Below are 17,403 nucleotides of genomic sequence, written 5' to 3' on the forward strand. Positions count from 1 at the left end.
AGGGGAGACGCACGAGCTCCCCTCTCAGCTCACACGCAGCCTCCATCAGCCTGTGCGTAAGAGAAGACGAGTGGTCACGCAGATAGACACAGGGCAGTAACAGAAGCCTAATGCACTCATAGAGACAACACACTTGCTCAACTGCCTGAAAAAAAAAGAAGAAAAAAAGAAAGAAAGGCTGCTTTGTAAAGTGGCCCTATCCTCTCCTGACACCTTTCCCTTATGGAGATATACTCAATCCATTCACAGAGAGGGGAACGCGTTTGCACTACAGTGAAGGGATGGGGAAGAGATGCTCATTCTTATAAATAAACCTTCACAGAGCGCGGTCATATCTATAGGGACAGCGCAAACAAGAAGACTTATGTCATCAAAGGGATCCCTATCACTTCCATAAAACACTCATTGCACTAAGTTGACAACTATGCGTAACGACGCGTGCCTCTAGTGGCACCGGGGAAGGAAGGAGGGTCCTCAGACGCACGCACAAGCGCTGCTTCCCTTCACCACGCTTCCACCGAGTGCGAGCAGAAGGACATTTTATTTCATAGCTCAACCAAAGGGGCATTTGGGACCGGCTTAATTTGGACATTTTCCTCATCGTTCCGCGCGTAACGGGAGTCGCTTCAGAAACTATTAATGCGAGTCAGATTCCATCGTTGTGTGACTGTTTGATATTGTTTTTTTTGTTGTTGTTGTTGTTTTTTTTTCTTCATTTTTTGGATGTCCCCAGACAGTCCACTTGTTCGTGTTCGCTGCCGCTTGGAGGCGACCCGAAGTTCCGCAGGCGCAGTGCCCTTGTTTCCGCGCCTCTCCTCGCCGCTGCCTCGTTCCTCGCTGTAGACACATCGCGCCGTATCGGTCCGGTAGGAGGGGGATACAGAGACTCCTGAAGCCAGCCCGCGGTTCGCAGGTGCGCCACAGATCCGCCTGCGTGGAGCGGGGCGCCTCATCCTAAACCAACCACAGTCGCTACAAGCACAAAGAAAAAAGAAAAAAAAAACTGAGAGGATGTTGCAGCAAGTAAAATGAGTTTGTCGCAGGCGCATCAGTCTACACATGCCCCTCGGAATTCAGTTTTGATGAGCTGAACTGAGCCGTCTTTGGAATTTGACAAAAAAAAAGAAGAAAAAAAAAAAGAAAAGTGGATCCAGCGACTTTACAACCATGAGAAATACTTGGCTGTCTCCCCGGGAGCGGATTTGGGAATACTGGACGTCGCTGGTGGCGTGCCTCTTTTGGATTCACTATTCAAACGGGATGCCTCATGTCATCCGAATAGGTGAGTTTGACGCACGCACCTTTTTTTTGTTTTCAGAGCCAAAAAGTTGCTCTTTATTTGAGCTGCAGCGCTTCCTTTTCTTTGTCCTTTTACACCATATGTCTTCTTACTGCAGATATTAAGGGCAGCAACAGGAGAGCAGTGCCCGAAAAAAAAAAAAAAAGGCTTGACTTAAAACGCGTGTGCAAAAATGCTTAGTGCTACAATGACCTCTGTGCGCTCTGCTTGGTCCCGTGTACCTTTCTATTGTGAATCTTATTAAAAGTGGCTCATATTTCTCCGAGCGTTTGGTTACAAAGATCAATGTAAAGTGTGAAATTACACAAAACAAGCATAGTAAAGTTTCAGATCATGTGCGTGCCATTCATGTATCCCGCGTACTGTAGTTGAACAACATCCACGTTAAAGAAGTTTTTTTTTTCTTTTTTCCTTAAGCGTAAAAACGCAATCGTCATTGTTGTTCCAATGTGAGGATTGTCATCTGGATTTGGACGAGCAACATTACGCGCCGCCAAAAAGACACCCTCAACTGAATGAAGATCAATACGCTTTTTGTCACACGAGAAATCGTTTTTGACATTTGGCAGAGCGCCACCCTGGACAATTACTCAAAATGGCATTGGCCCACATTAACACAGCGCGCGGCAGAGACAGAGCGAGGAGCGCGTCTTAATGGCACCGGGCTTTTTGTCTTCGACGGCGAGCCGAATGTTAAGTGGAATATTGTTTATAAGTGGAGTTAATGCTCCCTTGAAAACACACGTGAAGTGAGGAGACCTGCCTCTCCCACTACCCAGATTACCTTATGCGTTATTTGCGTAAAGTGAAAAGGCGCGGTTAATTGGCGTTATTAGTCAGGTGATATAGCGATGTTTCTCTGTATCACGTGACAGAAGAGAAGGACTAAATGCAGGAGTATTATAAAGCAGCGTGAGTAGTCGTATGCAGATGTCACGCAGGCCTCGGCGCATGATTGACTGCCCCTCTCCAAGGAGCAATGCCTTCCTTGACATTGCAGCGTGGGGACCTTTCCAAAAGGCATTGATGTTTGAAGCTACACCTTTCCATCTGGCCTCTAATTGTCCCCTGAAAATAATCATATTTGTCTTATTCCTAAGACCTCAGAAATGATTTGACTTGCGCTTCACGGTGGTCAAACGCCAAAATGAACATGTACATTTACCTTGAAACACACTGGTGTTTTGCCTTTTTAATTGAATGGTCTATTGTCCATCTCTCAGTATATTGCACGTCCAACTCACAGGGAGACGGCAAAATATCCATCTCCTATTTCCTTATTTCTCGATATCCCTGTAAAAATCAATGGTGCATTTCTAAAATTTCCCCACATTTGAGACGCACATTGCTCCTATTCGTAATGAGCAGATGCTATAGGATTATTTTTAGTAAAGGATTTTTTTTTCTCTCTCAATGGGTCTATTGTTGTTTTTGTTATTTGACAATTAGGGTGTCAAATGCTCCAACAGAGGGCTCTGGCTGCTAAAACACTGAAGGTGGGCGGTGATGCTCGCGCGCCGTGGTCTTAGGTGGTCCCCATGCATGCACTCTACCATCTGGGTATAATGTTGGCGTTCCAAGGTAGATAAATCGCCATCGATTTTAACCATTTTTTTCCCCTCCCCAGCTCTGTGCTTAGAAGTTGAGGCCAGATGGTGTTTGGTCTTTTATTTGTTTGAGAGAATAAAAAAAAAAAAGAGCCACTAGTCCTTCTGTATTTGTGCTTCTCGCGCTGCGCCACACTTTTAGTCTTCCACCGACCGCGTTTTGTCATGTTGGTCGCTTCTTTTTCTCTCTCACTCTCTCTCTCTCTCTCTCTCTCTCTCTCTCTCTCTCTCTCTCTCTCTCTCTCTCTCGTGCGAGCTCTGTGCAATGTTTAGCAGCATCTCGTCTCATCCAGGAATCATTCACTTGATAACGGCATATAGATGAAAGTGCTTGAGCAGGAGAGGGATAAAAGCGAGGTTGTGTACATTGTTTGCGGAGGATATAGCACAGAAGCGTGACAAAGTTGTTCTTTTTGGTAACAGTGTGCCGCTTGCAGGGCTCCAAACTGCTCTAAAACACAGCCCATTTTGGAGGCTTGAACTCGCTTTAAATGAGACATCTGCACGTGTTCTCCGGCACACAGTCACACACTTAAGAAAATAGACATAGGGCTTGCATCAGGAACTGCCTCTGAGACCGTATGTTGCCTCCACTCTTTCGTGCAGATTATTTGCAGTGTACTAAATGGAAAAATGCATCTGCGCTACAGCTGTCACAAGCACTTTGGTGTGTGGCTGCTGTACGAGGAGTTGAAGGGCATCTTTTGGCCAATTTGGGCCATAATGAGACACGCTGCAAAACAGAACACATAAGGAGAGTCGAAAGGAAACATAAAGGGAGGCAGTGGAGATGTTTACGCAGCGGTTCAGTATACAGGAAAGAAGGAAAGAACGATGGTCTACAGGGTTTAGCATGACTTCAACATGAATCTTCACAATAGGTCTGTTAGCTCACAAAAGGTGCAACAGTGAACATGCGTTTCTGGGAGGTGCAAAAGAGACTCTGTTGTATTTGAAAAGCTTATAACACGATCTCGGAGTGCGGACAGATGAATCCTGTTCATCATGTGTTGCCTCTTCTCTCTGCCGCAGATTATTCAAAGCCTGACAGGGATTTATTGAATAATCAATGGCTTTATCTACCTAATACTTAAAGCACTTAATCAGTGCCAGTTAATCAATCTCCCTCATGATTTCATGTTGCTTTCATTTCCTTCGCTTCTCTGCCTCATGCCTTGATGTGTTTATTTTTTTATTTTTTTTTCATCTAGTGTCCCGCCATGCTCCAGGCCACAGTTAGTCCAGACGTAATTATTGTCCCAAAACATTCGGAGTCGGAGTTGAATAAATGGTGCTTGAGGTCATTGTGCTTAAAGCTTGTGAACCACTTCAGCAGCTCGTCTGTATCCGCAATGACAGAGAGAGACAGAGAGAGAGAGAGATTTCATGTTTAGTGATGAGGCTCTTCTTGCCATGGGTCTGCACAAACGTCTCCGATGGAAATGACTCAGAAACATTTTCACAGCGCCAAAACCTGTTAATAGTGCTTCAGGATTAGAGCAATGTGAAAACAGAAAGCTGAGACAAACTGGTTATTAGGCGTGATTTTAAAGCTCTGTTTAACTTTGCTCTTCGATATATGGCTTTATTTTACCAGTGTAAGTGCTGATTGATCTGAATATACTATGCATGGAAAACCAGTACAAGTATCAACCATTATTTAAGCGCAGAAATGCATGGTCGACAACAAACGATTTTCACATTTCATGAATAAAAATCTTTTCATAAAAAAGTAACACAAAGTGCAGTACCCGGACCTGTACTTTAAAATGAATCCTTTTGTATGTAGTTGTCCAAATCATGTTGCACAGAAGCAGTGCATACACCCACTAATCCATAGGCAAGCATGTTATTCGCATGACCAATTGTAGGAATCTCCACAGAAAATACCACCCACATCACTGAAAAGACAGGAAAAAAAGAAAAAAACATTGAGGAAATGTAAGATCAAAGTGGTATTGAATTAAGAAGCCATCAGTCGCTGAGTGCAGATGAAATATTCATCATCTCCATCTAAATCTGATCAGTCCCAGGACAGCGGGGCAGGAAGCAGGAGCGGTGCTGAGGAGCTGCACAGGGAGATGTTGTTGTGAATACGAACAAAGGCTGTGGAGGTCACTGAAGAATTGGATACAGACACAAACTCTTTTGAAGTGTAATTCTATTAGCAGTTAGTACAAGGCAGAATGGTTTATTTTGCCTAAAACATCCAGCTTCTCTCACTTTTTTCCTCATAGCAAAAAAAGAAGCTATATATAGGACTTTTCAATATGATTTCAAAGCCTATACGGCCAAACAGGAAATGCTCAGTATGCTCATGCACTGCTCAGTTGGTTAATCGCTTCCAGAATTTCACCCCCCCGCATAAAGGCCTTTATCTTGTTCAAGAGTCTTCACAAACCACTTTATACCACCTGATGAATGTTTTAGTGTAACGTTAGTGAGTGGCTTTGTGTTAATGTAAGAGGTACTGGACGACTGACAGTCTTAATTAGACAAATCCAAATTGATAGAAAATGCATTTTGTTTTGAATTTGATCCATTGAATAATTGTGTTGTCTCATCACGAGCATAGATGAAGTTGTACTTGTCCAGTTTATTTGAAATTCCTTGTCTCTATGGAAAACCATGGCATTGTTGCTGTTTGTGATAATAGTTTTTTTCTTCTTTTTTTTTGTATCCAGTTAGTGCGCTGGTATATTGTTATGCGAGGCTGCCTTTAAGACTGTGTTCCAGTTCCAGGTTTTGCAGCCTTTCTTTGAACCTGGAGTCTTCAAATGCGTGGCTTGGCTTCCCCCTCTTTCTCTCTATCCACCTGGCAGCAAGGCAACAGCTGCACATTTTTATTTTTTGTTAAATCCAGAGGCGGCTAGTGATCGTTCAAACAGGAGAAGCTCATAATATTTTCTACTCATTATCATGGATCTGCATCCCTTAACCAAGTTACCAACATGGTTCCTCCATTTTAGCACACAGCCTCTGTGTGCACTTAGGATTTATTTAGACCTTTGACTCATAGTTAAAATTGTAGTATAACATGCAGTATTCCTACATCAGCAGCTAAATCAAGACCAAACATTAATGCTAACAAGGTTTAATCTGCAACAACAGCATTTCTTTACTCACCGCAAAAGTCTTCTTATCCCACAAAAATACATTCTTCCATAAAACATGTCGTTCAACACTGAAATAAAGTCATTTTCAGTTTCTTCTTGTTACTTCATATTGACAGCAGCTAATGCCCGTCACTTGCTAGCCTGGTGAGACCGGAATGATACCCCTGTGTATTTTTTTGTACAAAGGGATATCAGTCTGGGACCCAAGCCATTGTTGGCGGCAGAAGAAAACTCAAACGAGCCCATGCAATCAGATTTTTTTTATTTGCGGTCACATGCAGCGTCACTCAGGGGACATCCCTATTTTCCAATTGGAAATGACCAGAAACACATTGACAGTAGGTGAGTTTCATGATTCCTAATCCTGTGCAAATATTAATGCAGAACCGCTAACTTGGTTTACTTCACTTTCTGTTTGCTTGCATATGTAGCACTGTGGAAATGTAGTTGATGCCGTGGTCACCAGCCTCAATCGCTGGTACAGGTGACACTTGCTGCTCTCAGGCAGAACCAGAGCAGTAGCATTCAGAAGGAGCAGCTGTCAGTCAAAGCTTTAGGTGGTGGGTGTCCAATCAGAGGCTGCTCTCTAGAAGAACAGCTTCAACGGGATTCCCAATAGAGCTTCAGGCTATTAATACATACATTAAAATTGCCAATTTATCGAGTGACTGTCTAGGGGAAGTTCTGCTTCAATGAGGTTCCCCCACCGGTTAAATCATCCTCTACATTTGTACATTAGATCATGTTTATCTTTAAGGTGAGACACTACAGGCAAAACTCAATTTTTTCAAAAGGCCAAATTGGTCTCTGAACATATAAGCTTTCACCCAGAAACAGAAAATATACCTAATCTTTACAACAACATGTTTAAATATTGCGCTGATTCAATGTTTACCCATAGACTTATATGGGACAATGCAATTTCAAGGGCCTTTTTCTCAAAACACATTTTTCTGTCATTGTGGCGACGCTATGTCCACGTCAGTCGGACCTAAAGGCTTCACATTTTCCAGCCTTGGATTGAACAATATTTGGAAGATTTTTTCAGAGGGATTTTTTATTATTTAATCCCTAAGCCCCATTTATTGAGTTTTGAATGTCAAAAAATAAGGCAAATTACATTTTTACAATTGTTTCCACTAAAAAACTGCTTATTTTAAAACTAAACAAGAAATCCTAAATCCCCTCTGAAAAAGTCTTGGTAACTCATTCATCAATAAAATTAAACCATAAATTTGAATGTAGCTCTTTCCATTATTCAGATTTCGTCGCCGAAAAGATGGCATTTTCAGGCATAAAACACCTTCTTATATGAAAAGATAAAATGACAGAAAACTTGCAATGTATTTTTTTTCTCACATTTATGCCGGTAATCTACAGCAAAAGTTTCAAATTGATATCTGTAAATATACATTTTTTCCCTATTCACCTGCAGTGTCTCGCCTTAAGTTGGTTTGTTTTCCTTAACGTTGCACTCTCTGAACCAGGGTGTAACAACAGCCCTAGTCAAAATGGCCGAATAACATCGTCACTGCTGGTTTGCCGATACTCCTCTCGCCCACATGCATAATAATATATAGTCTATCCACAGCATTCTGAAAACATATGTGCGGTTTCACTGGGCCTCTTGTGTGCAATCCAATTCCACTCTCTCTGTCAGCGCTCGGGCGGCGTGTCATTAGCTTCAATCTCGCTGATGAGGAACGGCAGATGTTCGTTTTGTTGAGTCTGTCTTTGAACGCATCATCCTCTGTACTCGTCTGTCTGTGATCCTGCCTACAAGCTGTAGGAAGAAAACATTTGCAGTAAACAAATATGTGCCCCTGACAGACATAGGCATTTTTTGATTGGAGCAAAGCGTGGTTTTAAATCTTACTAAAACAAACGAGACAGAGAGAGAGACAGAGAAGCAGAGAGAGAGGTGGTGGAATTAACAGTGGCAGACATATTTGTATAGTTAGGTTTAGATTTAGCACTTTTTGGAGTGAATCCTTCCTCTTGGGTATGTGACTTATCCTTGTGGCATTTCTATTTGGCGGCTTCTGTGTATTGTACTTGGCTAACTGAAATCATCACTCATCTAAACATTCTCTGACATGATAATGACACAATATTTTGTCTGGTGCAATTAGAAATGCTGCCTTCATTCATCTTTTGGCCATTATTGGCAAGAGCAGGATTCACAATGAACTCTCAGTCAAACATATTCTGTGGAATTCTTTATATTGCATCAAGGCACAGGTTCCCAGACTCTTCCTCAAAGGGCCAGATCGGTATCAGTGAATCCACAATATAGGCTCCTGGAAAGACGGGCTAGGTCTGTTTACCAATTATTGACACAAGTGTGATTTACTAGTTCCTGGTTTGATCTTGATCTAGGCCTGATGGTACTTGGCAGATCAAATATGTCATGAGGTGGTACTTTGTGGGAAAAGTTTGACAACCAACGTAATTTGTGGCTTTTAACTCTCTGGCATGGGGCCTTTTGGCTTCGGGTACATTAACATTGCCTTAATGTATTAATGTGCATGGTCCCACTTAAAACAAAATAAATACATCTATAGTATTATGCTAAAGGAACTCTTTTTCAGAGGTTTATTACCATGTTACAAAGTTATTTTCTCATTAAAAGACATACCTTGAGTTATTTTTGGAGGTGCTTGCGCATCTTTGAGTATTTTTTAATCTTCTCCGTGGCTATAGTTCATATGCACGCGAGCGTCACGTAACTTCTCAGAAGGCGCTGCTCATCCTGTCTCCGATATTTCCCTATAAGTTAGTAGTAGTATCTTGGCTAAAAAATAAATAGCTCAAGATTATGGTACAATTGCAGGCAGTGAGTTACTGGACGAAACTTCCCATTAGCATTTTGTATGTTTTCTTGAACTATTTGTTGATTTGTGCACATCGCTAATCTTTATTGGGAAAATCGGCGTCCGGAGATCGCACTTAGAAGTCACTGGTCATTTGCGTTCATACAGCCTATTCTTAGCATAGTATCCTGAAAACCTCACCTCTTGAGTTCTTCCTATGCTTAATCCTTTCAACGCGAAGTGAAAACACTCACCATTGCTTAAATCTCAGCACTGCCTCCCGCGGAAAATCATAAAACATTGAAGGGCAAAGTTGTATCCCACTATCCCCGATCTTAGCCAGTTACGATGTTACACGGGCAATTTAGTCTGGCATCATTATCATTGAAAGTAGTAATCATCATCCTTCATATGTCTGAGTGTATGTTCTGGTTTGGTGTAATAGTCTGTAATGCTCTAAAATGCTCATAAGGCCTCTCCCTAACAAGACTTAACGGCGCCAGAGAAGAGCAGGTACTTAGCCCCTTGTTCAGTCACACATAATAATTCTCATCCAGTAATCCCGGTCTCCAGAGGCTAATAGAGCGGATCTACCAACCAGTAAGATAATCCTGTGCCACTGCAGGGCCCCGCGGAGCCCCTGCTAGCTTAGCCTTAGCCACCGCTCGCACGTCGGCAGATGGTGTTTTCATATCATACTACAAAGTGTGCACTCCAAAGCGAAAGGTCGACACCGAGCATATGTTTCTCATGAATACGCGAGGAAGATGAGATGGGCACATTGTTCACAGATTCGAGTGTTTTACGATACACCGAATGCAATTATGCGCTGGCTTCGATTGAGATAAAAAAAGGAGCTTGAGTGTCCTTCTCTCATCTCTGTGCAAATATTAATTGCATTAAAACTTTGCAGACTTGATATTTGTCACGTATTAGGGGATAGATGCTGCTGTTGACAAAGAGGAGGAGATTAAGAGGCTGAGGTGGCTTATGTTGCTGCAAATTATAGCTCAGCTATAGTGCGCTGGTAGGGCTGGGAGATTTTGAATACAAAAAAAAAATCACAATTATTTTACCCATATTGATCGATCTCGATTTTTTATTCTTATTACTTGTTTGTTTTAATGATAAAAACGCTAAATGTGGTCTTTCCTGGTCTAGCAACTAAGGAGAGTTTGGAGAATGTCAGACGGCGAGAGATAGCGCATGGTCTGTGTTCAGAGCCTCACTAGGCCACGACTTCACGGAGTTTAGCGCTAACAACTTAATATGTACATAAAGAAATACTAGTAAAGAGAGCATTTATAATTGTAAAAGATGATCAAACTTACAATTCGCTGTTAGAAGTCCAGCTAATCCACGGCTGCAGCCTCAAAATAATCCACGTGGTCCAAATACAGCGACAGTTTTCCTCTTCGAAGGTAAACTTTTCGACTTTTCCTCTGACGGCTCTTAGCGTGTTTCTGTTTTGCCCATTAGACGAGTTAGCGCGAGTTTGTATCTGATTTTAAACTTAAATTCACCATATCCCCCCCCTCTTGCTGCCGCATGTCCCTCCCTGTTTGTTTGGCCAAGTGATTCCCTGGGCTTGACCTGAAAAGGCACCCTTTTTTTTTTACCAGAGTGCAGCAGGACTGGCCAATTCATCGATTAAAACGCACGATTATCAAGATTGACCTTTATTTAAAACGCGATTCGATTAATTGTCGATGCACTGGTGTCATATCAGAGATGGCTAGTTCACATGCTACTTTGACAATTTTCTAACAATTTCTGTTTTCACATGGGCCACTGCACACACAGTCTGAGCACCAATGTGGATACAATTATATATTATTTGAGCACTTTTTCTTTCTTTCACTTGAGGTTTGGACTGCACCAACTTGAACTAAAGGGGTGTTCCACCTAAAGCAGCACTAAGTAACTCATGCCCCTAGAGGCCAAAAGCGCCACTGCAGGTGTCATAGCATGTTCAGTTTTTTTACTCATTAATTGTCTGTGAGAGTAAATACTACTCTGACAGAAAAGACAAAGGGAGAGAGGGATATACTACACAATGCAGATATTTTTTTCACTCAAACTTGCCTGTAAATACTGTTTAAGTGGCACTAGCCCACAGCTAGCTTCTTCTTTGTGATTCCATTAGTGTGTATTGATGGCTCCGACCCGGAGGCAGCAAAGTTGCAATTGTGGTTTTCTGGCCAGAGACAGCAGGGGGGGATGAAAGACCCCCCCCAATCATTCCATTAACACTTGCATTACCCCAGAGGGACTATGAAAAGGGTTTATTAAGGGAAACACGTTACTTAGCACTGTTTTAAACACCCGAGTTAGTTCAACGTCAAATGGTTTCTCTCTGCCACAAGGATGAAAAGTTTGATGTGAAAAATTCTTTCTGATTTTGATACATCAGTCATTATTTGATAGATTTACATGACAATTATGCTTGAGTTTATATCTGGAACAGCAGCCCAGGCTCCTACTGCAGCCCAGTTAAAGCCTTTAGGCATGGAATAGCACAACTGTGAGTCTGTTATGAATTGATTATTTTATTTTGACGGCCCAAAGGCACTGTGGCCCAATGAAAAAACATCCTGACTCTCCCGATTACCCAGAACGCCTTTGAATGAGCCCTTGACTGTCCAGACAAATTGCCAAGGTTTTTTCATCACATATCCAAATGTTACGCAGTAATACCGTGCGCCACCCAAATGAATTAGACGCACAAATGTGCAAAGACCTAGAATGCACCTGCTTTGCTTTTAGGGATATGACCATTTTGCACAATTGACACTTTGACAAGTCCCCAAGTCCACATAACATCCATCAGAAACAAGCGCCTGATTGATTGGGCCCACAGTCGCCCCTGGCCCCGCAGCGTTTCCATATCATTATACGACGGCGGCTTTGGATTTGACAGTGCTTTCAAAATTCACCGTGTGTCAATGCTGGCCATTTCCCTTTTCGAATGTCTCTGTTACCACCAAGGCAATGAATCAAATTTCATGCTCCAGCCATTTGTCTTTATTATGCGGCCTTGTCCTGAACGTTGTGGCGTCTCCTCAGGGCGCTGCTGCCGTGTGGAAAAGTCAAATAACATCCAAAACAGGTGGAGAGGAAAGGCAAGGCTCTCAGGGTCACGGCTGCTGTGTGGCGCCAAGAATTAGTGCAGTGGAGGTCATTTTGTGAGTTCATTTTGGTATATTTTAGCTTTAACTTTAACTGTGGTATAATAAATGGAGAAGGCTTGGGAGGAACAAAGTATCAAAACAAATGAGCCATTTAACTAACAACTAATTCAAGGGGGCACATAATGTAGCGTGCAAACTACAAATACCACATAGGTACTTTCAGGCCAAACCCACTAGGAACTGAAACTTGTGCATTAGTTGAACACACATCTTGATTTGATATTTCCTGAAAAGAAAAGAAAAAAGCACAAATTTAAACTCTTACTGCTTCTTGCAGTGCTGCTAATGCCACTTATGCTGCATTCATGTGGTCTCCAGTGCTTGGTTTCTTGAGATGTGACAGCGTTGTTCCCACGTGGCATGTGTTCATGTCCTTTTATCTTGGAAAGGAGAGATTTTCCGATGCCATTAGATGAAAGCTATATATCTTTCTGAATAGCATTTCCCATACATTCTAAAAAGTGAAACATACTTTTGGTTTTACAAATTATTACATTATACTGCATATCTTTTGCTCGTGTAAGTGTCATACGTTTCTTTCTGAATTTACTAGCCTATACTCCGAAGACGACGGCTCCCAGTGAACTTTTGACCGTAGCGGCGCTTAACCAAAAAGCTCACATTAAACGATAAACCTACAAATCAAAAGACTCAGGTGGGGAAGTCCAGCAGCTTGTTTTGATCCGAGTTCCCGAGAAAGCGTTGATGTTGGTTTTTCAACCAGTTCTTAAGGATCACACGAACTCGCTGTTAACTCAAACTCCTGCTTTTTGCATGTTTATCTCCAGTCTGTGTGGTTATAGATCACGATCACGACTCAAGGTCTTTAGATGGGTCCCCCACCTTATACTCTCATTATTGAAACAGTGCCTTTAGTGTGAAGGATGCACGGACTCATTTGCTAGCTCGATCAAATGTGTGTCTCGTGTTTAGATCAAATAGATTTTCAAGCACATGTAAGCAATGCACTTTTTATTGCACTACATCGGCATTTGCAAAGCCCCGGGGTGAGAACATGTGCTTTATCATGTCAATATCCAGCGTATACATTTCCAAGGCTTCATTTTGAATTTGACATGAGAAAAGAAAAACTGCACTCAGACTCACAGATCTACGTAACATGCAAATGAATGATTTTATATTTGTATGGTTAGTTCGGGAAGTAATTTGTTTCCCCCGCAGTAGACATTAGGTATACATTAGCGCTGAAAAACACACAAAACAGTGGCGGTGCATAGACGAAGCTGGGGGACTCTTATTTAGCTTGTTAATTAGCTTGAACCTTTTGATCCCAATTTGAAAACCCGCCACGTTGCGCCTCCGCCTCCCTTTGTGCCTTGCCCTCCAGCCAGATAAAACCGTGCTTTATTTCTTTTTAATAGAAGCGCTGTAGACGGCGTTTGCGCTGCACTCATTTCCACCGTTCGCCATGTTGTCCTTATGCGGTCGCTGGTGCGCTATGTAAACTTAGTCACCTCCGACTTCTCATGTCAGAAGTATATGCACATGGACGCATGCTAAATTAATTAAACTCTTTCTACTTTGAGATAAGGAACAATTTGACCATATTTTTGTATTTGTTTGTCACTCAGACTAATATACAGAAGAGCAACACTTCATTTGTGTTGCTCTTTTTTTTTTCATTAATTTTCAAATCTTTATTTAACCAGGGAAGTCCCATCGAGTTTTCAAAGTTTCTTTATTCGGAGGGTTCCTATTGTCTTTGTTTTCAGCGGTACAAGAAAACAGAGCACCCAGTGAAAATCTAAGCAGACGTGGGGAGAACATGCAAACTCAAGAGAAAGGCCCCGTCCAGGTGGGAGTCGAACCCGGGACCTTCGAGCTGTGGCAAGACATAGAAATGCCCTCAGCAGTCTGAGCCTGTTGCTACCAATGTGTACGTCTGCTAGCCAATGGTTTTCCTGACCTGTTTGAATTGAGTCTTCTACCCCAATTCAAATGACAAGCCAGTCCTTATGTTAAAGGAGAAGTAACTTTTACTCCCAGCCACAAGCTCCACTGCAGGTGTCGGGGCAAGTTTTTTTTACTCATTAATTGTCCATGAGAGTCAATACTATGCTGACAAAAAGGACAACAAGAGAGAGGGATATTGCATGCCACAACCCAATTATACAATGGAGATTTTTTTTTTTCATTCAAACTTTGCTGTAAATACTGCTTAAGTGGCGCTAGTCCACAGTTAGCTTTGTCGTTAGCTCTGAAAAACCAAGTGACAACGTTTTGCAAAATGTTCATCAACAAACCGAAAGCTACAAACATAATACAGTCAGGACTTACCTGTATCATGTCATAAACATCCGTAAATGCAGTGAGCAGCAAGGGAGATGTTTTCCATTAGTGTGTATTGGGACTGCCGGGTCGTAGGCAGGGAAAGTTGCAAGTGTGTTTTTTCTGGCTAGAGACACCAGGGTGAGATGAAAGACCCCCCAATCATCTCATTAACACTTGTATTGCCCCCAGAGGGACTACAAAAATGTATGATGATTTTAAAACGTATGTAGTTTCTCCATCATTATAAGCTGATTTTTAGTGGCTGCTGGATGTGTATTCGACACCACAAGGAGCAGCTTTTATTTAGCCACATTTATATGCTAGTTCTTGTCAGAAGAATATCGTAAAAGATCTATACATTAATAAATTTGGCTATGTGGTCGATGGGTTGACAACGGCTTTAAACATCTGGATAGTTCATACTTTGCGATGTTTGAGACTAAATGCTATTGGCTATTGAAAAAAAAAAAAACACTGAGCAAGCCAACGAATGCTGAAAAGTTTCCTGGACTGGCCGAATAACTGACTACCCCCATACGTCAAGATCGAACAGCACTTCTCCTTTTTATTACTATGAGGCTACATCTCTAACCACTGTTGTTTTTGTACAAAACACATAATAGAAAAGAACGTACCACGCGACAGGACACCAGGCTCAAACACCGATTAGCGTGATCAAAACACACCTTCTGAACTTGGCCACCTCATTCACCTTTGCTAACTCTCCTCTGCTCCTACATTACATCTACCAGGGCTTAATTCTTCCCGGAGCAATCATGCGTAGACAGTGCAGGTATCAGCTGCGGCGCACACTTTTAAATCCCATTTAACTCCGGCTAAGGACAATGAATGGAGCCTGACACTTTTCTCATTTTGCCCTTTTAATCAAGCGCTCATTGTTGGAGGTGCGCTGCAAATGTCAGGTCTTGGTTGCGCGCTTCTCCTCAAATTGCCGTAGCATGACTGTAGGGAGATTTTGTATTGGGCCGGGCGTAAGAAGAGCTGGCGTGGAGTCCCCGGAGCGTAGGCAGCAGCAGCAGCAGCAGGACTTCCTAATCAAGTGTGAGAGAGAGAGAGAGAGACACAGCCGCTGTTTGTGCCCCAGAGAGGAGGAAATAAGCAACAGATAAGACAGGAGCACTTCGGGCCAGGAACCACTACAAATGAATGGCCATTACCACAATATCTCCCAAACAACAAGAGAGAAAAGGGACATGTTTAGAGAGGCACAGTGCGCCACAGGGTCTGCTCTTTACTAAGGACCCAAGATCGAATTTTCTCTGCAAATACTTAGACATAGGATATTTAGATAGATCAGACGGAATATATTTTATTTTTGGCTCCTTATGATCTGATTTTTTGCACACATTTTGCTGCTTTATAGGCACCTCTTATACCCCTAAGCGACTCTCCGTATACTCTTAACGGGTTATTCGTCAGAAGTTGCACATGGCGCTCCCTTCTGATACAAAGCTTTCCATTTTCCAATTGTTTGGAATAGAATCTGCACAAATCTTTGTTTGCTTTGGATCCGTTTTTGTCTCAAATTCCACTTCCACACACACACAAAAGTTGCAATTTCACGTCTACATGTTTCTGTGATAATTTGAAATGCTGTGTCTTCCTCAACCACCGGTAACAAGCACAGCCTACACCCCTGTGCCCTGCGTATTTGTCTTAGGGGGGTTTCCTCAGTAGCTTTGTGCTCATCCCTGCCCTGATGGATCGCCGGGAGGTTGGAAGCCAATGTCAATTTAGTTAACACAGCCAATACCCCGAAGATTCCACTCAGCACTCGCGCCGTGTGCAGCCTAGACAATCTCCCGACTTTCTCCCCTGTCTCCGCCGATGCTTTACTGTCTGCCCAGGTTTACTGCACCCCCCCCTTTCCCCTCCTTTTCCCCATGAGGTGGTTAACCGCAAAACCATTCCCCGGTGATTGATTTGAGCTCCAGCTTGTCTGCATGAGATATATGGAGGAAGACAGATTACCGGTGACAGGGAAGCGGAGACAGGGGGCAGCCTCCGTGGGTGGGATTTAGTAAAGCTATTAGTATGAATTAGGGGCCGTAATGTGAAACCGCAAATGAACTTAGAGACCGGCAGGTTTACGTTCGGCGGTGGGTTAGGGAGCTGGCAGTGGTGGCTGTCATAGGAACCGCATGGTAGTGAGATTTCCAGGTTCATTTTGCAAATCAGCGCAGAGACGATCAGGCCATTTTAAATCGTTTGTTGTCTCTGCCACTTTTAGTGCTAGCGTATTATCATTCGTTAATACATTTGCTTTAATAGATGTCACCTGACCTGCTATTAAATGCCTTACCTTTTTTTTTGTAACTAGCAACTGACTGGGAGGGAGCTGTGCATCTAAAGTATAAAACCTTTGTCCTTCATTTTGAATTACTGGGGTTAGTTTGTTGCTCCACCCATAGATACAAGATAGAAGAGATAGCCAGTTATCCATTCAGCTCCATTCATAGTAATGATCCCGAGTGATCTGTGAAATTGACATGGCTGCTCAATCTTCTCCTAAGCAAGAAGTGGACTGGCTACCAGGCTCCACAGAGCTCCAGAGCCTGTCAATCATAGATTTAGGTTTCCACTTTTTATTGCTGATGTACAAAAAACAGCGTGGTTAAAAATATGACACCTAAGCCCAAACGTTGTCACATGGTTTCATTGCAATTTTCAGAAAAAGACAAACTCTATGGAGCCAAGCTTTTAAGCAGTGCAAACGAGGTCCAAAGTTACATAAGAATCCTGTTTACCAAGTGTGTTTTGGAGTCGCTCCTGGCCACCAGGGGGTGATTTTACAGCAATGTCAGCTCCCTGCCATGAGGGCCAAAGAGAAGCCAATTGGCGAGGAAAGCATTTATTTTGGGTCCTCGTGCTGACATCGCTGCGATACCACCCCCTAGTGGCTAGAGGCGACTCCAGAAGGCCTGATGTAACATGAAATCCTATGGGGACTTTACACGTGCCAAAAACAACTTAAAAGCCTATAGCTCTAAAGACTGTATTTGTTTCTAAAATAGAATTTCCTTCTGTGACACCACTGAGGGGGATATAATATTTTTAACCACA

At 42.6% G+C, this 17,403-nt stretch overlaps 1 protein-coding gene across 2 annotated transcripts in view; it reads left to right on the forward strand.

Moving 5' to 3' along the window:
* The first annotated feature begins 260 nt into the window (after positions 1 to 260).
* grik3 (glutamate ionotropic receptor kainate type subunit 3) overlaps positions 261 to 17,403 on the forward strand; it is a 202,168-nt gene continuing 185,025 nt past the window's right edge. Inside the window, exon 1 of one of the 2 annotated variants that reach the window (XM_079561875.1) lies at positions 261 to 1,282. In XM_079561875.1, coding sequence (XP_079418001.1) covers positions 1,168 to 1,282 — 115 coding nt within the window. In that variant the 5' untranslated portion in view covers positions 261 to 1,167. The remainder of the gene's footprint in view (positions 1,283 to 17,403) is intronic. The other variant, XM_079561876.1, reaches the window with a different exon arrangement.

This window comes from Gobius niger, assembly GCF_951799975.1.
Source record: "Gobius niger genome assembly, chromosome: 8".
NCBI lineage: Eukaryota > Metazoa > Chordata > Actinopteri > Gobiiformes > Gobiidae > Gobius > Gobius niger.